The sequence below is a fragment of the Herpailurus yagouaroundi genome, unplaced genomic scaffold (genome assembly GCF_014898765.1).
Source record: "Herpailurus yagouaroundi ecotype Mexico unplaced genomic scaffold, PumYag 29, whole genome shotgun sequence".
NCBI lineage: Eukaryota > Metazoa > Chordata > Mammalia > Carnivora > Felidae > Herpailurus > Herpailurus yagouaroundi.
In genome coordinates, this window is record NW_024412377.1 from 82,247,679 (window position 1) to 82,271,504 (window position 23,826).

At 40.2% G+C, this 23,826-nt stretch overlaps 2 protein-coding genes across 4 annotated transcripts in view; both read right to left on the minus strand.

The window, feature by feature from the left end:
- Positions 1-4,241: 4,241 nt before the first annotated feature.
- On the minus strand, positions 4,242-6,231 carry GPR150 (G protein-coupled receptor 150). Its single transcript, XM_040448309.1, has one exon. It carries the CDS (start codon positions 6,111-6,113, stop codon positions 4,809-4,811), a length of 1,305 nt encoding a protein of 434 aa, XP_040304243.1. The 5' UTR covers positions 6,114-6,231; the 3' UTR covers positions 4,242-4,808.
- Positions 6,232-15,740: 9,509 nt separating this feature from the next.
- The window catches only part of ARSK (arylsulfatase family member K), a 51,498-nt gene continuing 43,412 nt past the window's right edge, over positions 15,741-23,826 (minus strand). For all 3 annotated transcript variants that reach the window (XM_040448287.1, XM_040448296.1, XM_040448294.1), the window contains 2 exons: positions 17,867-18,091; positions 15,741-16,100 (listed from right to left, as the gene is read on the minus strand). In XM_040448287.1, coding sequence (XP_040304221.1) covers positions 15,799-16,100; positions 17,867-18,091 — 527 coding nt within the window. In that variant the 3' untranslated portion in view covers positions 15,741-15,798. The remainder of the gene's footprint in view (positions 16,101-17,866; positions 18,092-23,826) is intronic.

Consider the following 23,826-nt stretch of genomic DNA (forward strand, 5'->3'; position numbering starts at 1 on the left):
CTTCCCTTCATGTAATATACTGGATTTTATCCCTCACAGCCCAGTGTTAGAAAATAATACTATCGTATATTGAGTACTAGGGTGAATCTGAAGGCTGACAGGATTCCCCCCCACCCCCGACCAATCAAGTATTTTACATACATTAATCCTATGAAGTAGATAACATAAACCCCATTTTTACTGATAAGAAAACCAAGACTCAGAAAGATTCAGCAAACAGCCTAAAGTCACACAGCTACTAAGTGGTAGAGATGAAATTCAGGTCTAGGTCTGTAAGCTCTACAGACTACTCTTTTCTTCATTATACTGCCTCACAACTCAGCAAATTTAATTTAATTAGTCTTCATTTTCTTTATAATATCTTTCCTTTGATCAATCAGAACATTTTAGGAATAAGAGGGAAGCTCCTCCAATTTTCTACTTTCTTTTGTGTTTCCTAGGAAGTGGCTTAGAAAAAAATCCACCTCCTCTTCCACAAATGAGCTAGACTCTTCTATTTTTAGTAAATGAGTTATAGCTAGTCACTAATTGTAGTTTTAGTTACACTTCTGGCTGTTTTCTTCATACTATCTGCTTCAAATTATGTAATAGGTCATATTTACTTATTTTAGCTGTATGTTACCATGCAGCTTTTTTTTTTTTTTTTTTTTTTTTTTAATATAGAATTCTTTGTATTTAAGCTTTAAAGTTCAGGTGCTGACATTTACATTGTCATCTATATGAATAGTGCCTCCTGGAGTCCTGCAGTCTGGGCCTGTGTGTGGCAGCTTAGTTAAAATCAAATTCCAAGGGGAACTGTGTGAGGGAAGTGGGCGAGGAGATGTAATTTGATTCCTCCCCAAACTCCAGTGTGTGGTTTAATTTCTCCTCTGGTCATATCTTATTTGAGTGATACCTAGAAAAGAGATCAAGTCAGGGTCAACCATTCATTTACCTTTGCTGTGAAGTTTGAATGGTATGTCCCACTCAACTGAGAGTGTAAATTTAGAATAACCCTTGGGGCTTCCTCTATGGGGACAGAGCTCAATCTCTGTGTTGTCTATAGCAATGCAGCTTCCTGAGATTGATGCTGATCATTCTGAGGGAATGCTTCAAATTTCTTAATCTACAAATGCCACTAGAGATGGGAACTAAATCACCTCGATCTACCTTCAAGTGTCAGATTTAATTAAGGTTAGAGAAAGCTCCTTAGCCATAGAAGTATTTCAGTATGAATTGGGCTTAACCAAATATTCCACAAAATCTAGGGAAAGTACAGTTTAATTTCAAATTAACTACATGAATATGTACTCTGTATTTGTTTTTAATGTTTTATTTATTTTTGACAGAGAGAGAGAGCATAAGTGGGAGAGGAGACACAGAATCCGAAGCAGGCTCCAGGCTCTGAGCTGTCAGCACAGAGCCCGACGCGGGGCTTGAACTCACAGACCACAAGATCATGACCTGAGCCGAAGTCAGATGTTCAACCGACTGAGCCACCCAGGCGCCCCTGTATTCTGTATTTTTGACTCAGAGGAAGATTTCTCATAATTTCTAGATGGCACAGATTAAAAGCTCTAATAGAATAAAACTCATCTCTTTAACAGTTTGGCAATTATATAAAAGTTTAGTCTTGTCCTCATACACATTTCCCCTTCATTTTTCTTCTTAAAAGGAAAAAAAAAAAAAAAATGGAAGTCTCATTTTTTTCACCCCTTTCCTGTGCAGCTCATCTTCAGCTCCAGGTCTAAACCATTATGGTGACCCCATTTCCCTTGCAATGGTCTAGATATGGATATATGATATAGTTCTGGCCAATGAGCCATGCAGGAACATCTGCTTGGGACTTCTGAGAAATGTTTCTTCATTCCTATAGAGTGAAGAAAAAGAAAAAAAACAACAACAAGAGAAATCCTTCTTTTTCTGGATATTGACACATTTGAGTGTGATGCCTGGAACCATAGCAGTCATTCTGTGACTTCAAGGGGTATCAACCTTAATGTCAAGTCCACCAGCTCAGGATGGCAGAATAGAAAACTGAAAAGGAGCTAGGTCTTTGATTATGAAGTTATGAAGCTACTCAACTAACCACCTCTGGAGCAGCCCTACCACTGGACTTATGTGAGAGAGCAGCTTTAAACCAGCTGAATTCATTTTTCTGTTAGGGTGCTCTCAAATTACAGATGACAGAAAAGGTGACTTAGCTGGCTTAAATTATCTCAGTTGCAAGCATTCAAAGTGATACAACATACCAGGTCATATTTTTATTTTTTTTAAATTTTTTTTTTGAACGTTTATTTATTTTTGAGACAGAGAAAGACAGAGCATGAACGGGGGAGGGTCAGAGAGAGGGAGACACAGAATCTGAAACAGGCTCCAGGCTCTGAGCTGTCAGCACAGAGCCTGATGCGGGGCTCGAACTCACGGACCGCGAGATCATGACCTGAGCCGAAGTCGGCCGCTTAACTGACTGAGCCACCCAGGCGCCCCACCAGGTCATATTTTGAGGTCTCTCAGAGCTTCTGTCTGATCCCTCCCTTTACACATCCCCCCCCCCCTTCCCATTACTTGGTCCTTCATACCATCATTGGAATGACGACTTCACTCTCCTGAGGTTGTCAGATGTTCTTTTTCATGGTGACGTGACACCATGACTGGGACCCTTGTTAAAACATATGTGATACTGTGTGGTAATTTTCAGATTGTCTCCTACATACGATTATAGGATCTTTGAGGGAAAAGATGTGTGTTATTCATCTTAGCATGTTCAACCCCTAAAACGTTGCTTGGCACAAAATAAGGAATTAATGTTTATTAATGAAGAAAAATAATGATGAATAAAAATGTCCTGAAGACCACTGTGTTCTCTCTTTGACTGACTTATTCCCGGTATATTACACCCCATGGTATCCTAAGCAGGGTGGGGATGATTAAAAAGATGAAGGAAAACCTGTAACTCTAACATTTTTTGACAAAACTTTGGAGGAAGGTAAATCAAGCTTAATGAAGATTTTTGTAAATCTTGTATACATTCTATCTTTGCCTGACTCATATTATGAGTCATTCAACATATATGTGTTGAGTGCCTAGTACACATTAAGCATTGTTTAAGTGTTGGGGATACATATGGGGTGCCTGGGTGGCTCAGTTGGTTAAGCGTCCGACTTCGGCTCAGGGCATGATCTAGCAGTTTGTGGGTTCGAGCCCCGCGTCGGGCTATGTGCTGACAGCTCAGAGCCTGGAGCCTTCTTCGGATTCTGTGTCTCCCTCTCTCTCTGTTCCTCCCCTGCTCATGCTCTGTCTCTCTCTCTCTCTCTCTCTCTCTCTCTCTCTCTCAAAAATAAAGATTTAAAAAAAAAATTTTTTTTTTTAAAGAGTTTGGGATACATAGGCGAAGTAAACAAAGAAAGCCCTCAGAGAGCATTGGCCCTGCAAGTGAACTCCAGCAATCATTTCCCCTTTCTGCATTTTAGTTTGACATTTGTGCTTAAACAGGAAACACTATCATGGAAAGCATGCTGATTCTCAGGTGAAAGGCAATGGTAAACACATGGATATATTGTTGATAAGTGCTGCCACTTCTCTCTAGGACCAAGGACAGTTAAAAGGAGAAGGTGATCAATTAAATCTGCTTCTTTGCCTTGTTCTTAGCAGCCCACACCAATAGGCATTGCCTTCATTTTTTTTTTTAATTTTTTTTTCAACGTTTTTTATTTATTTTTGGGACAGAGAGAAACAGAGCATGAACGGGGGAGGGGCAGAGAGAGAGGGAGACACAGCATCGGAAACAGGCTCCAGGCTCTGAGCCATCAGCCCAGAGCCTGACGCGGGGCTCGAACTCCCGGACCGCGAGATCGTGACCTGGCTGAAGTCGGACGCTTAACCGACTGTGCCACCCAGGCGCCCCTTTTGCCTTCATTTTTTTAAAGGTAGTTTTCTGCGTACACGCAACATTGGGTGGTTGCAGCACCAACCGGGACAGTGAGCCCCGCCCATAGGCACCACGTTGGTGTTTCCCTTCGCTAGTTTGCTGGGGTCTCTGCAGAGAGGCTACACCCGAGCACAGCGTCTCAGCTGTAGAGGCTCGTGTGGGTAAGGGCACAATTTCCTACAGAAACTGGGCAAATTTGAAAGGGGCAAAGGGAAGCGTTTTTGTGTCCCTCCAAAACCCCAGCTTCTATTGAAGGGAAGACTGGAAATAAGTGCCTCACTGCTTTTCTTCTGTGAAAACGCATTACCATGTAACAAAAAGTACTAATTGCTCTGTGGGAAATGTTTTTATTTTACAAATACTCTGTGGCTCTGAAGTGACAGCACGATTATAGTTCTGACAGTATCGCTGGTACAATTTCCAGGCTCCTCAGGGAGAGCAATGTGGGGATTTTCCTCCTGGAAGCAAAGGCAAATTCTCTGGTCTGGAAGGTACACTTGATTTAAACACGATTCAAAATAAGTAAAAACAGATGATAACACAGCAAATAATGAAAGCTTGGCAATTTCGCTACAACAAATTATCTTATCCAGAACACTATGGGAGCGTCAAAGAGAAATGCAAAGATAACTCTGTGTATCTTTGACTGTTCTTAAAATTTCCAGTGGCTCAAACTCTCATCTCCAAACTGGGAAATGTGAGAGGAACTGAAAGGGAGAGAAGAACCTGGAAAAGTGTAGGGAAATGTAAACATTAGAAAAAGAGAGTGTAGGAAGGGGACAGCTTCAGGGTCAATCTGAGACTCTCCTGCCCGTTGTGATCTGGATAGACCCGGGCCCGCCGCGTGTTCCGTGGAGGTCGTGCGGCGGCCACGGTGACCTGAGTGGCCATCGAGCAGCTAGAAAGCGCTTTCGCAGGAGCAGGGCAGCGGCCGGGGGCGAGGCGGAGGTGGGCGCCAGCAGCCCTCTTCTGGCTGCTCGCGTCTAGCGTGGTGATAATGGGGGTGGGGCCAGCGGTGGCGGTGAAGCGCTTGGTGGCCCCCCGTCCCCGCATCGTCCTCCGCTGTTCCCTCCCACGAACAGCAGACTGCGCCCAGGCGCCTCCGCAGCCGCCGCAGGAGCCGGCAGTCGCCTGCCTGGAAGAAGAGGTAAACGAAGGGATCGAGAGCGCTGTTGGCCACTCCCACGAGGTGCAGGGCGGCCGCCACTTCCTCGGCCTCCCAGTCTCCCACCTGTCCCGACGACCACACGGCCGCCAGCCGGGCAGCGAAGTAGGGAAGCTCGCAGCTCACGAACAGCAGCGCCAGCGCCAGGCTCATCTTCAGACTCTGTACCTTAGCGCGTGGCAGCGCGCTGGGCGCAGGGGCTCTGCCAGGACTCGCCCACCAGGGCGCTGAAGGCGGCGGGGCCTGGGGCGGGCGCTGCCACCAGGCGCAGAGCAGGCGGCTGCAAGCTACGCCCATGACCGCGACCGGCGCCACGAAGCCCGCGACGGCCTCGTAAAGCGCATAGACCTGCAGGTGCCAGCGCGGCAGAGGCGCAAAGATGTCACGGCAGCGACGCTCCCCGGGCCAAGCGCGGGGGGCCGAGGGCGCGGCGGGTGGCGGCGAGGGGGCGCCCCCGCGCACCACGAAGGCGGGGGGCAGCGCCAGCAGCAGCGCCAGCAGCCAGCCCAGGGCGGCGAGGGCGCGCGCTGGCAGCGGCGGGCCCTGCGGCCGGCGCACGGTGCGCTGGCGTTCGAGGGCAATGAGTACCACGAGGTGGGCCGAGGCGCCTCGGCCGGACGCCTGCAGCAGCTGCACGAAGCGGCACGACAGGTCTCCCGCCGCCCGGCGCGGCTCTCCCAGCAGCTCCCAGGCCAGCTGCGACAGCGCGGTGCCTCCGCACGCGTACAGGTCAGCGAGGGCCAGCTGCACGAGCAGGAAGTCCATCTTGCGACGCTTGGGGCCCACCCACGGCCCGGCTCCCCCGCACAGGCGGCACAGCACAGTGCTGTTGCCGGCCACCGCCACCACCAAGATGACCCCCAGGAAGACCAGGCGGACGCGGCGGCCGGGCGGTCCGGGAGGCGGCGGAGGCGGCGGCGGCGGCCCCGGGGCCGGGGCTCCCTGTTCCGAAGTGAAGTTGAGACCCCAGCCGGGAAAGACGGGTACGGAGACGTTGGGCGCCAGCGAGAAAGTTGAGGGGCTGAAGGGATCCTCCATCCTTAGCCTGGGGGGAGCGGAGGTAGGAAGCGAGGGAAACCCAGGTGGAGGCGAGGCTGCGAGGGGCGCTCAAAGTTTGTTGAAAACGCACACGCAACAGAGAGGGAAATGGATTCGGGTAGACTCGCGCTTAGTTGTTTTTATAGGTTGTCCTCGTCATTTGTCACTCAAATGTGGGTTGTACACTCGAGGAACACACATGATTCCTATTCTCCACCTTCTCCGTGGCTCTCCTCCCAGTCCCGGTGGATGCCCTTCCAGTCTCTGCCGCGGCTCCCACAGCGCGCTCGCAGTAGCGGCGGGACCACTGAGTTCTGGGTGCCTCTCCCGTTCGCTATTCAGTTTACAGGAAGAGCACAAAACAGGGCAGAAGGTCGCTTTGCCCGGCCTTTGCAAAAGCGCATGCTAACCGGGACTGACACACGAGAGAGGAGGGTCCTGACCGAGACTGTACCTCTCAAAAACGGTTACGGATTACTGTTACGGATTGCTAGTAGGAAAAACAAACAAACAAACAAACAAACTAGTTTTGATTAAAAAAAAAAATCAGAAATGGCATGGATCTACATGCACTAGCATGAGACAAACAGGAACACAAGAAACCCAACAGCGTTTTGGGCAAAGAGGAGCCCAAGAGATGAATCTTTGATAAACATGTATCTTCCTCTGGCCATCAGTGAGAGTATTTACTTGGAGAGAACTAAAGTAATGATGTTGCTTGGCAATTAGGAGGAGCAGTGATTTGCAGATGTTTCAAATACTCCTCATTACTTGAAGCCACGGTTCACAGCTGCTCTCTCGGTGATGTAAAATTTGCTGCATTAGTCTGAAGGGGACATTCATAGGTTTTATGCATATGGTAGTGCATTTATTGATTTTCCCCTAATATTTCCATCCAGTGGAGGATGTGTCATCATGGCTTTTCATTCTCTTGATTCTGTTTTCCAAGCAGATGGAGGTTGCTGGGAGGGAGTACGCCCCCAATAAGCCTAGAGAAAAGGTGACTAAGAGAACGATAAGGCGGCCAATTTTCAAAAAAGAAATTCAAGTCACAGGAAATGGTTTAGATTAAATGCTGTCTTTTATTTTAGTCCTGTCTCCTCCTCACAAACAAATTTTACTTTTCCTGTTGGAAACATCAATTTGTCTTTTATGTACCCTCTTATATTATTTTTTAAAAATTTTTCTTAATGCTTTATTTTTAATCTGAGAGAGAGAGAGAGAGAGAGAGAGAGAGAGAGAGAGCGAGCGAGCAGAGGAGCAGTGAGAAGGGGAGACACAGAATCCGAAGCAGGCTCCAGGCTCCAAGCTGTCAGCACAGAGCCCAACGCAGGGCTTGAATTCTCAAACTGTGAGATCAAGACTTGAGCAGAAGTCAGACGCTTAACTAACTGAGCCACCCTCTTACATTATTACAGTGTAAGTAGATTTCCTGTGTTTCTGGCCTGGGCATCTGCTGGGGTTCATATTCCCAGACTGAGGACACATTTGGCACTTTAAGATGCTCAGGATAGGAGGGGTTGGTAGATGCAGATGACAGTGCTGTTAGTTGCCTGGAGGAATCCTAATTCCTAAACTGTTGTCCTTTGGCCAGAGACCTTTGTCATTTTTATTATCCTATCTCCAGTGGCTAGCACTGGGCCTGATACAGGTTAGGTATCAGTAAATATGTTTTGAATTAATGAACTAGACGATATATGACACATTTCAGATAATTTTGAGCAAATGTTCCTGCTTTGACTATAAATCCATCAACCTAAGAAAAAACTACCTTTCATACCTATGCCAGTATCATCCAGAGGAGACCAAGGAAGCTCTGGAAGAGGTGTAGGGGATAGCCATTCTTGATGGAACACTTAAGAGAGAGGAAGAGCAATAGTCTTGGGAAATCAGACTCTTGGTTTAATTTTCACATTCTCCCCTCAGAGGATTTTGCTGGGGCCTTTTTCTTTGTAACATACACCATCCCAGCTTATGATCCACTTCTTCCAAGGTGCTGTCTGTGAGCAATACCCATAATTCAGTGATTCCTCTAAGCAATATCAGTTTAATATTTCTCAAGGTAATTCTATAATTTGTCTCAAATTTGTTGAAATGCTCTCATATAGCAAAATAAGACTCTACCAGTGACATTACATTTCACAGAACTTTACTAAGACCTGATAAATCATTGATTAAAGAAAATGATTCTCAAAATGACACATGCACATAGTTTGGAAAGTCTAACAGAACTAGAGGGCCAACAACAATATCGTTTCCTATACACACATCCTCACTCCTCCTTCTAGAGGGAACCAATTTAGAATCTATTTGCTGTTTCTTCTGGCATTTACTTAATTCCAGAATTCTAAATCACAAATGTGTAATGCTATTTATTGACTCAGTGATTTCAGACACGATTACCTTCTCATAAGATACAATAATCTTGTAATTTCAGGTTAGATCTATGTTTAGTGTTTACATTATTATGAAATGAAAATATTCTCAGCTGAATGTTATAGTATACTTTGAATATCATTTTTTTGTTTTCTTGAAGTTAATAACTGCCTTAATTTTCCTTGTTATACAGCTAATTCTTCCTTTAAATGGTCCCTCAGTTCGATTTCCATAAGTTTGGTTTGTAACATAATGTAGCAATTCCAATTTTTTTTTTTTTTTTGAAACCTTCTTATCAGAGACTCCCTTCTCTCTCCTATGTGGGCTGGTTTATTTCCAGGCCTGCTACACACTTATCATCCTGAAATATGTTTGTTGTCAACACTGAAACTCTCTGCCCTTCTCTTGGGTTGGAATTCCTGCCTCTTGGGTTTCTGGTCTTTTTTCTTGGTTTCTTCCTTTTTGGTAGAAAACATCACCTGATATGTTGTAAGGTTAAAAAGACTGTGCAGAGGCCGAGGACGTAGCTGCGAGAGTCTCACTGTGCCTATTATACCTGAGTCACGTAGATTCAATCACGTTTGCCCTCCAGGACACCTGTTACCCAGGCATCTCCCTTTGCCATCATCCTAGAGACTCCTTTCATTATCTCATGCTGTTTTTCCTGCTTTCTAATTTCATGGGTATTTTTTGTTCTTTATTTCCCTCCTTGGGTGGAAAGCATCTTCAGTGGCTTCTTGAGAAAGGGTATATTTGGGGGATCTTGTATGTCTGAAAATTTCTTTATTTTACCATCATGCTTAAGCGAAGTCTTGGCTGGGGTTAGAATTCTATATTGGAAACATTTTCCTTCTGAATTTTGATGGCATTGTTCCATTACCTTCTGGATTTTAAGTGTGTTGAGAAGCTTAAAGCCATTCTGTATCCTCATTGGTGTAAACATGATCATTGTTTTTTCCATTTTTGAAGTTTGATTCTTTTCTTCTCTCTGAAAAATTTCACAAAGATGTGTTTATTTGATCCACTGCTGGGCACAATCAAGGGTCATGGGTTGTATTTAATTGCATTATGCCTCTAGTGGCCTTTAATCTAGAACGGTTTCCCAGCCTTTCTTTTTCCTTTCATGATTCTGACAGGTCTGAAGGGTCCACGATACATGTTTAGTAGAATTTCTCTAACGTTGCTTTTTGTTTCCACATAATTAAATCTGAGTCAGAGTTTTTGGGCTGAAATACTACCTAGGTAATAATGTGTCCATAGTATATCATTTCAGGGGCATATATAGTGCTAGTTTGTCTCAATATCAGTGATGTTAAACTTGACATGTTTTTAAAACCTAAGGTTCTAGGTTCTGTGCTTGTCCTCCAGAGGTAGCCACTCTGCATTTGTCCACCTGTCCCACTGAGGGGCTCCATTAGGTCTCTAGCCCTGCCCCCAATCTTTCTCATGAGTGCTGCTTGAGGTCTATGAAAAAAAGTTCGTGAGTGGAGGTGGTTTCCCTTGTGTGGGGGCTCCCAGAATTTGTGTTGTTATTTTCACACACATTGGGCTTTAAGAATTTGTCAAAGTATCCGTTGTTTTGTTATCCACTCTTTGGGCTACTGGTTTCCACCTCCACCTCCCCTGATGTTCTGCCAAAGGTGGACCAGTTTGAGTGTATCACCTTCTCAGAGGGACTTGCCACCCTTTTGAATTCAGTTTACCAGTTGCCTTGCAACCTTAGTCACTGATAGGCTCAAAAAAAGTTTAGATGATCTAGCCTTTTTTTCTTGATTTTTGTTAATGTGGGAGGAATATTCCTTGCAACTTTCCCTTTCCTATGGGAAAGCAAGACTCTCAAAATATTATTGAAGGATGGCAATCCTTTACTATAAATATTACAAAATTGATACTTATTTTGTTTAACTTCTTGAACAGTTTATTTTTATTTCCTCTTAATAATTAAAAGCCTAAGGCTAAAAATATTCTTCTGAATATAGTTCTGATTGTGTCATATGTTCTACGTTTTCTTATTTTCATTTTAAAAGTAGCATAGGGGCACCTGGGTGGCTCAGTCGCTTAAGCATCTGACTTTGGCTCAGGTCATGATCTCAAGGTTCTGAGTTTGAGCCCTGGTTTGGACTCTCTGCGGTCAGCACAGAGCCTGGAGCCTGCTTCAGATTCTGTGTCTCCCTTCTTCTCTTCCCCTTCCCCACTCGTGCTTTGTCTCTCTGCCTCTCTCAAAAATAAATAAACATTAAAAAGTATTATAAAAATAGCATAGAAGTATAATTTTTTGACCTAAGAATTTTTTAGGATGCTGCCTTATAACTTTATTTTTTTTTTAATGTTTATTGAGTTTTTTGTTTTGTTTTGTTTTGAGAGAGAGAGACAAACCACAAGCGGGGGACAGGCAGAGACAGAGAAGGAGATGCAGAATCTGAAACAGGCTCCAGGATCTGAGCTGTCAGCACAGAGCCAGATGCAGCGCTCGAACCCACGAACTGTGAGATCATGACCTGAGCCGAAGTTGAACGCAAAATGTGACTGAGCCACCCAGGAGCCCCTAAAAAAAAAAAAACTCTTACTGAGATTAAAATCAGGATTGTATGAAATTTCTACATTAGTTCTGGAGCAGTGACATTTTAAGATCTTCCCATTCAAGAACATACTATCATTCCATGTTCATATCTTGTTTGTACACTTCAGTGGAACTTTATAATTTTTTTTATCTAGGTTTAGGCCTCTTGCTAAAATTTATTTTATAGACTGTCCTAATGTGAGTGAGATATTTTTCCTAATTCCCATTTTTATCTAGTGATTATTCTTATGTATTGATTTTTATATATGTAGCCATTTAACAAGTTTCATCATTTCTAGTAGTTTTTATTAGGGTGCCCTAGGTTTAATGAGATGGAGACCTACAAAGAGTAGAAAGGATAAATACAAAATCCACCATTTTATTTTATTTCTTTTTTTTAACAGGGACAAATAAAAATGTATAAGGCTCCCAGTTGATGTGGATGTTTCTGGACTATGGTTTGAAGAACAAGTTTTCAGAACCTTGTTTCCCAAATCTCACTGCACATTAGACTCACCTGGGGCGCTTTGAAAACTCTCAGTGGTTGGAGGTGGGAGCCAGGCATTAATAGATTTTAAATAGCCTCCGGTAAATCCAGTTTGCAGTAAAGTTGTGAACCATTGTTCTACACTAACCTTAGCAAACTATGGCCTGCAGGTCCAATCCTGTTTTTGTAAACAAAGTTTCATTCTAAAGTAGCCAGGCTCCTCTGTTTACATATTGTCTGTTGCTGTTTTCATGCTACTAGCACAGTACTGAGTAGTTGTGAAAAAGACCATATGGTTCACAAAGCCTAAAATAATTCAGTATCTGGCCTTTTTCACAGAAAAAGACAAACATAGAGGGATAGAAAGTCCCTCTGCTGACCCTTTTGTTCAGGCTTTTGCTAGAATTTACTGTTTTTGGAAGGCTCTGCTTTATTGAGAAGGGTACTCCTTTTCAGCTCTGCCCTGCCATGGCCTAACGTGTTGGTTTTCTAATCCATTGTGTTATCTGAAAAACTCAAATTCCTAGAAAATTAATTCGACAAGTATTTACTAATCTTCTACTATGTGTCAGGCACTTGGGATACCTTAAGCAACAAAAAGGACAAAAATCTGCGCCTGTATGGAACTTTCATCCTAGTGGGGTAGGAGGGGTAGGGGACAGTATAAGCAAATCATATATATAAAACATATACTATGTTGGGTGGTAATAATTTCTATGGAGAAAAATAAAGCAGGGAAGTCTGTGTGAGAAGGTAGCATTGGAGCAATGACCTGAAAGACGTAGCAAAGACAGCCGTACGGAAATCTGGAGAACCGTATGCCAAGCAGGAAGTATTGACAAGCACGAAGGTCTTGAGGTGGTGCATGCCTGGCATGCTGGAAAACAACAGGGATGCCAGTGTGGCCAGAACAGAGTGAACAAAGTGGGAATATGGAAGGAGAGCCGGTCTGTGAGGTAACATGCAGCGAGGTAGTTCAGGTGCTGTAGGCCTTTGTAAGGATTTTGGCTCTTACAGAGTTAAGATGGGACACCAGTGGAAGGTTTGCAGTATCCAGTGAAGGGATGTGATGTATCTTAATAGAATCACTCTGGCTGCTCTGCTGAGTACAGACTGAAGAAAGTTCAGGGGCAGACTCAGGGAGACTTCTTAGGAGGCTATTGCAAAATTCCAAACAAGAGACTGTGGCTGACAGGAACTACGGTGGTAGCGGTAGAGGTCGTAAAAAGGAAGCCCAAAGATTGTCTTCAATCTAGTTTATAATTGGTGTGGGTTTCTCTCAGATTCTGGCATTAAGTTTTTCTTCTTTTTCTGTTTTCATGGTTGTTAGATACCATTTTGAATTAGCTTTTGTCCTTAAACACTCAGTTATACCTAAGTATGATTCTGTATCTAATATGCTTAAAACAATGTGTATGCTTGGTAAATCGTAACAATGAATGGATCTTGAAGAGTTTGGGTAGGACAAGATGGATTATATTTATCTTCACATGCCTATGTTTTCAGAACCACATTGCTATTATTATTGCTTTATTTTTCCCCTATAATTAGCATATTCACCCACACAGTAGCTATTTCATGTTCTTTAGGCTTAACTAGGGAGGTAGATTTGTGTATTTTCATCTTAATCGCAACAGTTTAATATTGAGATCTTTTCCATAAGGGTTTTACTTCGAAATGTATCTGAAGTGAAGTTTATTTCTCAGAAATTCATACATAACTGCAAAGATAAGTTCATACTAAGTCACTGAAGAATAGCAAACAAAGGAGATGAACTGGCTTATTAAGAAAACTTCAAAGGCAGTTTGAAAAGGAAGTTAGGTAAAATCATTATTTGCAGATCAGCTTTTTAACTGAAAAAAAATAAGATACCAATTGAAAAACTATTGGTACCAAAAAATATCATATTTTTGGCATAAAATAAATATATAGAAATAGAATTCGTATACATAAACAACCAGTTAGAAAAGATAATGGAAGAAAGGTCCACTTAAAATAGCATACCACCAACAAGTGATGAAGCAACTAGGAATAAATTCATCTCTGCCTACACTTCAGGATCATCAGCTGGAGAGCTTCACAGAACAATAAGAATAAAACAGTGCCCAGGTGCCTTCCCTAGAATTCTAATTCTATCGGTGTGGGGTAGGGCCTAGGCAGTATCTTTTTTAAAAGTTCCTACTTTTCTAAAAATCTTTGAAAAAAATCGATCCATATGAAGAACGCTTGCATATTATGAGAGAGGGCAAAGAAGCCTTGAAGAAAGGGAAAAGTGTGCTATAGTCTTTAAAGTAACTGAGGATTATAAAGAGGTCAGTTCTCTCTAAACTAGGTGACAAATTTAATATGATTTCATAAAAAGACTAAAAAGATTTTTCACTTTTGAATTGGACAAACTTATTCTAAATTTGTGTGGGAAACATAAGTTAGCAAGAGTATCCAGGGAAACTCTGAAAAAGTGTTGGAAAAGGACTAGTTTGGCCAGATATTGACTACCACATTAGTAAACAAAGTAGTCAACTGGAAGATAAAAAATGTTCTGAAAGGACACAAATATAAATGAGACTTTGGAATATGATAAAATGGCATTTCAAATCAATAGAGAAAAAGATGATTTATTCAATAAAAGGTGTTATATAATGAAGTGGCATTTTTTTTAACTAATGGGACAAATGTTAGTTTACTGAATAAAAGGTCATTTGGGTTGCCATCTTAAACAACAAACTAAAGTTAGATCTTTACTATGGAAGACATTCCAGATGGGGTGCAGATCTAAGGTCAAAAAATAAAACTCTAAAAGAAGGTAAATGGGGAAAGTGGAGAATACCATTCAGAGTATGTATGACATAAAATCCCAAAGCCATAAAAGCAAAGATTCATAAATTTGATTGCATGAAAATACCAATTTCCACAGGTTGAAAATACCAATTTCCACAAGTAAAAAACACCAGAACTCCATCAAAAGACAAATTACAAAAAGGAAAAAAAAATATTTGCAGCTTCTCTTACAAGAAGCTAATATCTAAAAGCATGCCTAAAATAAAAAAGACCAATAACCAATAGAAAAATAGGCAAAGAATAGAAATAGAAAGATCACAGTACAGTAAAGGAAATTCAAATGGCTATGAAATATATGAAAATATGATCTTACTCATAATTTAAAAAAATAAAAATAATATATATTTTTATCAGGTTGGCAAAGGATGTGAGGAAGTGCATTGCTGGTGAGAATTTTAATGGGTACAACTTCTTTAAGGGTAATTTGCTGTAATTTTGCTAGATACAATCCTGCCCCAGCAATTTCACTTTTAGGTATTTTTAAATGGGAGAGAAAAAAACAGAGCAATATGCAGAACATTTTGTATAGTAAGCTACTTTATGTGTGGGGGGAAAAATACAAAGTTTGTTTATAGATGTATGGTTTGTCTCTAAAAGGATACTTAGGAAGATGATTACAGTAGTTGCCCCAGGAAGGGGACCTGGGAAAGACTTCATGCTCATTGTTAACTCTTTTGTGCCTTGTAAAACTTTTACCTTGTGTATATATTACCTATTAAAAAAAACAAACAGTAATAAAGTCAGCCATATCCAAGATCTGTGTCCCACCAAATACTCTAAATACTCCCACCACATACATCTAAATGGTCTATGTCCCATCAGATACAAATAACTCATCAGACACCATCAGATACTCATAGATAACTATTTAATGGTTTGTAAGTAATTCTAATTGTTAAGATACTCTATATTCCATATTATTCACAGGAACATAACTTTATATTATACTACTTGCTTCCATCTTTTTAATACCTCCATTAAGTTGTTAAAAGTTGTTAAGAATGAAGTCTGGATAGTAATAATTTTTGAAAATATATAATTCTATAATGGTTAGTATTTTATTTTAAAATAGAATGCATTCTTAAAATTTTTTTAATGTTTATTTATTTTTGAGAGAGAGAGAGAGAGAGAGAGAGAGCACGCACATGAGAGGGCGAGGGGAGAGAGAGGGAGACACAGAATCCGAAGCAGGCTCCAGGCTCCGAGCTGTCAGCACAGAGCCTTGATGTGGGGCTTGAATCCACAGATCGCGAGATCACGACCTGAGCCAAAGTCAGACGCTTAGCCGACTGAGCCACCCAGGTGCCCCTAAAATAGAATACATTCTTTAAAAGTAACCAAAAATCAGTAAGTATTAGAACAGACATAAAAATTAATCACGATCTCTTAGCATATCTCCGTATGTTGCTCTAGAACATTATTTTCTAACTTTTGTTCAGATTTTTTTTTGGATTAGAGTGGGTGTTAAGCCACTGATCAATTGCACTCTCATACTTCCTTGGTTTTTTCAGCCAGTCCTGATGCCACCTGAGGTTCCCTATAACATTTGAATAGTTTTGCCCTACACTTCGTCTCCACTTGAGAAACTGTTCTTTGTTGTACCGGTGGACAGAAGCAGAAACCTTAGGGTAGTTGATAATGGAACGAAGCTTTTGATCCAAAGAATAAGTAATCTCTGGAAATTTTGTAGCAATATTTGTTAGTTCATCTGGATCCGAGGAAAGATCTGAAAGAAAAAAATTAAGTACTGGTCAAAATATTTATCTGCTACAGAAACATTTTTTAGAATGTCATTACTCTATGACAGATAATGTATTTGAATTTATTTTTATTTTCAGTTCCTTTTAGTATAAGATGAAAGATAGTATTAATGGTAAAATAATATACCAAAAGTTAAACACTCCTCTAAATGCATGTCCAGATTATCTTCCTACCACCATCCTACTGTCCCAATCTTTTTCTTACCCATTCCTGGATGGCAGAAATAAGTCAAACTCTTATCACTAGTAAGCTGGCTTAGCCCTAATTCTTCCTGGTTTTCATGCCTTGCTTACTTTGACATACATAGAAAAAAAAATAGTAATGCTTATATTGTCCCATTTCAGCAGTCCCAAACTTGCCAGATATAAGAATTCTTTTTATGGTCAAGGCCTATTTTTCCCAACTTCACTTACTCCTGGTTTTCTATATATTTTAGCATCTCTTGTGCTCCGATTTTTGAAAGTTAGATTTGTCAATACTGTCCACTGAGCAAATAGCCATGGAAATAATGATGTATCTTAACTGCTACCATCAAGAAAATAATGATAAATATTTTCAGAACACAAACATCCTTTTTACCTAGGTAAAAGGAAGACATAACTGGGATGCCGATCTAATTGGAAAAATACCAAGTCAAAGATCTTATGACAATTTACTTGAGATAATAAATGAACATTACATGTTGAGGAAAAAACCTCTCTGGGCCTATTTGAGTGCATTTGCCAGAAGAGCCCTAATGACATTTGTGACTTTGTTAGGTGACTTCAGATGACACCTCTTTCTTTGGTCAGGGAAAGCAGTCAATAAACCCCAGAGAATATAGTAAAGGCAGGCTCACTCACTGATCCTTTGACTGTTACATCTGTTTTTTGCAGAACATGGCCAATGAATGAGCAAGACATGCCCAAGACTCATCAGGATAAAAATGTAAGGACTTCCTTTTGAAGCCGAGAATCTCCTGCTCTTACAGTTATGGGGAGAGGCATAGGCCAATCAGTTTGGTCCCTGAAGAATTATTTGGAATTGATAATTTTGACATTTGTAACTGGAAAGGAAACTTAGGGAGAAAAGAATATTAATAATGGTGTATTTTGTGTGAAAAGAGGGCGAAGGGTGAGTAAAGCCTTAATTTAATAATGTTGTTTTAAGATTAATTCATAGAGTAGTGAAGCTAGCAGGCATCTTTGTGGAGTGGAAGGAGCATGGATTTTGAAACTTAGACCTGGGTTAAAATCCCAGCCCTGCCACTTAGCTATGAGATTTTTCATTGGTATCTGAGTCCATTTAACCCCTGGTTTTCTCTACAAAATAAGGATAATGGTGTCATCTTGTAGAGTTGAGGCAAACATTAAATGATAGATGTAGAATGTCAGGCTCCACAACATATAAGGGTTATTTCTCCAGAATAGCTGAAACCATGGTATAATGAGAGGGTGATGACCACTGTTTGAGACAGATAAGCATGAATCTGAGAAGACCCCTTGATCAGAGAAAACAGTGGTTTCAATCTTGAAACTCAGATCAGAAGTTTTAGGGCACTTGCTGTGGAATTCAGATGACTTACAAAGAAGCTTCACCTCAAATGGGCAACCATTTGTAGACTGTCCTGCCACAAAAAGCAGCAGAGATTTATGCATTTAACTAAAGATTACTAGATCTCTTGAACAACACTGTATAGGTCAACTCATTACATATAATACCACACTTACAAAAACATATCAACAGATTTACCAAAGAGTTGAGGCAATACTGAAGTACCATCAGAGTATGCTATATACTTCCACTGGTTAGTCCGAAGCATGTAGGTGGAAGCATTCACATTGCATCCATGGAATTCACTTAGAATCCAGGGTGGATGTAGGTTTCTGAATTCATGTTCATTCTTAAACGTTTCTGATGATAATGGCAACAACGAGTATCCACTCAGGTTCTGAGGCAGAGGAACTCCAGCAATATCTATGTAACAAAATAACACAATATTTTAAAATAACTTATTCTTTTACTAGTTATTAGTTGAAACATTCACATATGACATCATCAAAGGTTGCAGAGACAAAAGACCATATATGGATTTTGTAAATAGACTGCGTAGGTCTATTTGAAGTAAATGCTTACTTCACTACCCATGTGACCTTGGGCATGATATTAACCACTCCAAAACTCAATCTCCTCATTTGTAAAAGGGGAATAATAATCACACCTGTACTTCAAAGGCTTATATTAGGTGTAAATGTGATACTTATGTAAAATTCTGAGAACAGTGCCTGATAGGAAATCCTCAACAGATATTATTTAATCAGTCATTTATTTCCGAATGATAAATGATCACAGTTGCTTCTCACATGTTCTACCAGATATTAATAAGACCTATATGAAAAAGGGGCTTAGTAGTCATACATGTTTACAAACAAGGATTAAAATCAAATAGGTAAATTTTTTGTAGATGTAAATGTATTGCTGATGTATCTCATAAACCTTTTTTTTTTTAAATTTTTTTTTAACGTTTATTTATTTTTGAGACAGAGAGAGACAGAGCATGAATAGGGGAGGGGCAGAGAGAGAGGGAGACACGGAATCTGAAACAGGCTCCAGGCTCTGAGCTGTCAGCACAGAGCCCAAAGCGGGGCTAAAACTCATGGACTGTGAGATCATGACCTGAGCCGAAGTTGGATGCTTAACCGACTAAGCCACCCAGGCACCCCTCTCTTTAATAGTGGCATGCCATGTGTCTCAAAGTTATTTGATGACATAATATAGCATCTTCAGGGGCTAGTATTTTGCAGAACATATGTTGGAAATCCTGGATTATACTGATTTAGGAAAAAATAACTTATTTTTCCCTTATCAAATATAAATATATAAGGCATGAGAGATGTCTAATTTAAAAAGAAGTCTTTTTGGGGCATCTGGGTGGCTCAGTCGGTTGAGCGTCCGACTTTGGTTCAGGTCATGATCTCATAGTCGGTGAGTTCGAGCCCCGTGTTGGGCTCTGTGCTGACAGCTCAGAGCCTGGAGCCTTCTTCAGACTCTGTGTCTCATTCTCTCTCTGCCCCTCCCTCACTCATGCTCTGTGTGTCTCTCTTTCTCTTAAGGTATTTGGAACTCAAACTGTCTTTTTCCTATAGAAAAATTACCATTAATTATGGCTGGTACTTGGGACAGTTCCAAAATGATTTGTACTTGCCTCTCCACCCCTTTTCTAGTTTCCATGTTCCATGGTTTTTAAGTATAATTAAATATTTTCAATAAAAAATAGGAAGTAATATATCTGCAATTCTAGGAGTTAAGCAAAATTGAATAGGAAAATTAACTTGACTGTAAGTATTTGAGGAAAAACAGGTTAATTAAAGGAGAATAAGGAAGTAGACAAAAACCTCTATAAATTTTCTGAAGGTGCATGTTTTACATATGATGTAATTTAAAAATCTCTATCCTCCATTTCCTTGGGAGGGGCATTTTATAAGTACTGATCTTCTGCCAACCAATCATAATTATGGATTTATTTGAGGAAGAAAGTAAGAAAGAAAAAGAAAGATCAGAGATAACTGGTTAAAAACAAAAGGAACAAAGACATTAAGGAGGATGTGCATGAGACAAAGGAACAGCCTGAGATAAAACTCACTTGAGCTACAAGACAGTAGGCTACTACTGTGAGGTCTTACCGTAAGGAACCCAAGTATCGAGGGAACAGGCTGGGTCAGGCTGGTCTGCATGGCAGCCGTTGGGAGGCAACAGAAGAGGACTTGGAAGATGATTGGAAAGCAAGGACCAACTGGCATATACCTAGGCCCATGAAGTCCCTGTATTCAGCATTTTAATAACCTTTGATACTTAGAAATACCTTGTTTCAGGGGTGCTTGGGTGGCTCAGTTGGTTGAGCGTCTGACTCTTGATTTCAGCTCAGGTCATGATCTCATGGTCGTGAGATCAAGCCCCACGTTGGGCTCTGTGCTAAGTGTGGAGCCTGCTTGGGATTCTCTCCCCCTCTCTCTCTCTCTGCCTCTCCGCTGATGCAAGCGTGCGTGTGTGTGTGTGTCTGTGCGCACGCATGCGTGCACATGCGCACGCTCTCGCTCTCTCTCAAATAAAGTTAAAAAAAAAAAAAGAAATACTTTATTTCAGATTTATTCCAGGCTGAGTTCTCCTAAAGAAGCTCGTAAGACTAAGAAAATTTACATGGGTCTCCTATGTTTATGAGAAGTCAGTAGTAAACTGGGATAAGAGTGCATTTAAATATTTTTTAAATTCATTCCATAAACTAGGTGCTATTCCAGGTGTAAGGAAACAACAGAGGACAAAGCAGTTAGCTCTCCTGGAGCTTACCTTCTAACATGGTGAGACAAATAAACATGTCAGATGGTGCTAGGTGCAATGAAGAAGAAGAAAGCAGAGGAAAGGAGACAGAGAAGGATGTCAAGTATGTGTTCAGGTGCTATTTTATATAGTGTGTTCAGGGAAGCCTCTCTGAGGAGGTGCCATTTAAACCCTGAGGAAGGGCTAGGCTGAGTCCTAAAGATATCTGGGGGTGGGGGTGGGGTGGGGGATAGGGGTGGTAGAGCAATCCCCCCAGGGAATAGCATATGTATAGACCCTGAGGCAGGAACCTGCTTAGTTCATTCCCCAGACACCAAGGAGCCCTGAATGGCTGCAGCAGAGTCTAAGTGATGGATGAAATTGTAAAAGAGGAGTTAGGAGAGGGAAGATATCATGTTAGAATCTCAAGCGCAATAAGAGATTTTGAATTTTACTCTGTGTGAAATGGGAAGCCAGTAGAGGATTCTGAGTAGAAGCATGACATGTCTGACGGTGCCTACTGCATGGTGAAATGACTGAAGGTGGTATGAGCAGGAGGTAGGTAGGCATCAGGAAGCTACTGTAGGAGTCCAGGAAAGAGAGAATGGCGAATTATTTCCAATCTATTATTAGTAGTATAATATACCTTTGTAAACTGGTGAAGAATAAAAGCCATATCAAATATCCACCGTATTTAATAAATACTTATTTATTTACTTTTCTGTGCCTCAGGAAACTGGGTATTCACTTCTCATATATTAATGGTTTCCTCAAAAGTACTTTAGTTTAAACTGCATTTCCAAAAGCTCTTTGATCTTTGCTTAAAACTATTTTTCGTAATTTTTTTTCTTCTAGCAAATCTGTCGTTCTGATTACATTTTAGTAAGTTTCATCTTTCTTGGTAGCGTAAGAAAGATTAAAAGTAACTGCAGGATTCTTAATAAAGTGTCTTAAAAGTGAAGAGAGATAAGATTATATATATACATATTTTTAAGTTTATTTATTTATTTTGAGAGAGAGAGAGAGCACGCACACTTGAATGTAGGACGGGCATAGAGAGGAGGAGAGAGAGAATCCCAAGCAGGCTCTGCACTGAGCATGGAGCTGGATGAGGGGCTCGATCCCATGACCATGAGATTATGACCTGAGTGGAAATCAAGAGTTGGATGTTTAACCGACTGAGCCACTCAGGCGCCCCGATATATCTTCCTGACCATATGAGTAGATAAAGTTTTAGACTGGTATGGCAATGATGCCAACCGTGTACAGTTTTGAGGGCATACCTAAGAATAAAAAATACTAATGATGATAATGTCTAACATTTAATTGTTTACAGTGTCCCAGTCATTGTTCTAAGCTATGCATTACCCACTATTATTTACATTTTATTGATAAGAAAACTGTAGACCACAGATATTAAGTAACTTGCTCCAGGCCAACATTGAAGGAGGGATTTGAATTTAGGCAGTCTGACTCCAGGATCTCTGGATTCTTCAGGACTACAACACAAGTCTTACTTTACTGTAGTTATTCAACTTTGCAATATTTTTTAGGTAAAAAAAAAAAAAAAAAAAAAAGTCTGTGTAGAATGCTTCTCCCAACCCTCCATTAAGATCTTGTAACAAGGACGGGTTTACAGTTTGAATCCTTAGCAATTAAGTATTCTTTCAAACACAACCGCATTTTTATATAATTATATTTTCACAATCCAAAAAACATGGATTTATCTTTCATATGAGAGGAAGGCAGGTGTTTTACAAAAAAGATCAACTATTAAAAGAAAAAAATTCACATGAAAATAAGTTTAAAGTTAAAACAATTTTAATTTACTTTCATTTCTAACTGAGCCAAAAGATGTTGGTACTAGGTTATTAGAGAAGAAAATATTGGGGGAGTAATTTTTAAAGAATAATCTCTGAAATGGTATCAACTTTAATAGTATAAAGACTTCTTGTCCATAAAAATGGCACTTTTCTGCCAGTATTAGAAAATGATAATGTGAGAGTATACCACAAAGCACCTACTAAGATAAACACACTGAGAATACCCACTTTATCATAAAATATCATTTTATAGAAAAGAAAAAAACTCTTTTAAAGTAACTTTTATATTTTTCCAAGTTTTAATTTAAATTCCAGCTAGTTAACATAGAGTGCAATATTAGTTTCAGGTGTCATTAAATACCTTTTAAAAACTATTTGTATATTCAGAGTTTTTAATAAAAGCATTGTAGCCTCTTAAATTTGAACAGCCTCTTCATAGTAAAGTAGGTTTATTAAAACAGGAAACCCAGCTGGTTTTCCTATTGAATATCCTATCTGAGGTTTTTTGAATCACCAACTTTTATATGATATTTATGAGATCCAATAGACTGGAAGGGAAGAGGATGTCTGGCTTGAGGCTTTGATCTAAAAATTTAATCCCATACTCTGTGTGTAATTTAGATTCATGCAAGATAATACAGCTATGGTTAAGCTAATAAAGTGAGGGCTTTTCGAATCCTAAGAATAGATTGTCTTGTATCTATTGTAAACTCCTAATTGGTTAGCAGAATCACAAAATAAGAAGTGACTTGTAGATACGTTATTCCAATTTGTGTATATTATTTATTAAGCAGAGGTGAAATAGAATTTACTGTCCCCACAAATCTAATTTTTAAGTTAATTCTCACTGAGGTAGCTTTAAACTCTTCTAGCCCTGACCAATTTCATTTTAATTTTTTAAATTTTATTTTACTATTTTTTGATATTTATTTATTTGGGGAGAGAGAGCATCTACATGAGTGGAGGAGGGGCAGAGAGAGAGGGAGAGAGAGAATCCCAAGCAGGCTCTGTGCTGCCACTGGAGCCCCCCATGGGGCTTCATCCCATGACTGTGAGATCATGATCTGAGCTGAAACCAAGAGTCGATTGATTAACCAAGTGAACCACCCAGGTGCCCCGATAAATCTTTGTATATAGTTATAGGTTATTTTCTAAAATTGGAATTTTTAGGTCAAAAAGTATGCACATCTCTGAGTAATTTGGAACATAATGCCACATTGCCTCCAGAAAATCTGTGCCAGTTTATACTCCCAAAAGCAGAGTAAGAGAAGGCTTATTTCCAAAATAAGATTTTTTAATTCTTTTTAAACTTTGCAAACTCTATATGTGAAAGAAAATTGATATCTTTTCGTTTTAATATTTTTCTACCAAGTTTGAATCTTTAAAGTATCTTGGCCATTTGTGTATCTTCTATTGTGAGTTGTTTGTTTATATCTTTTGGTCAATTTTTTAGTAGGGTATTTCTCTTTTCCTATAGATTTGTAAGAGCTCTATAAATATTAACCTTTTATCATTTGTAAAAAGGTTAATCTTAGATAAATGCTAATGTTGCCATGTTATTTCCTGGCTCCAACA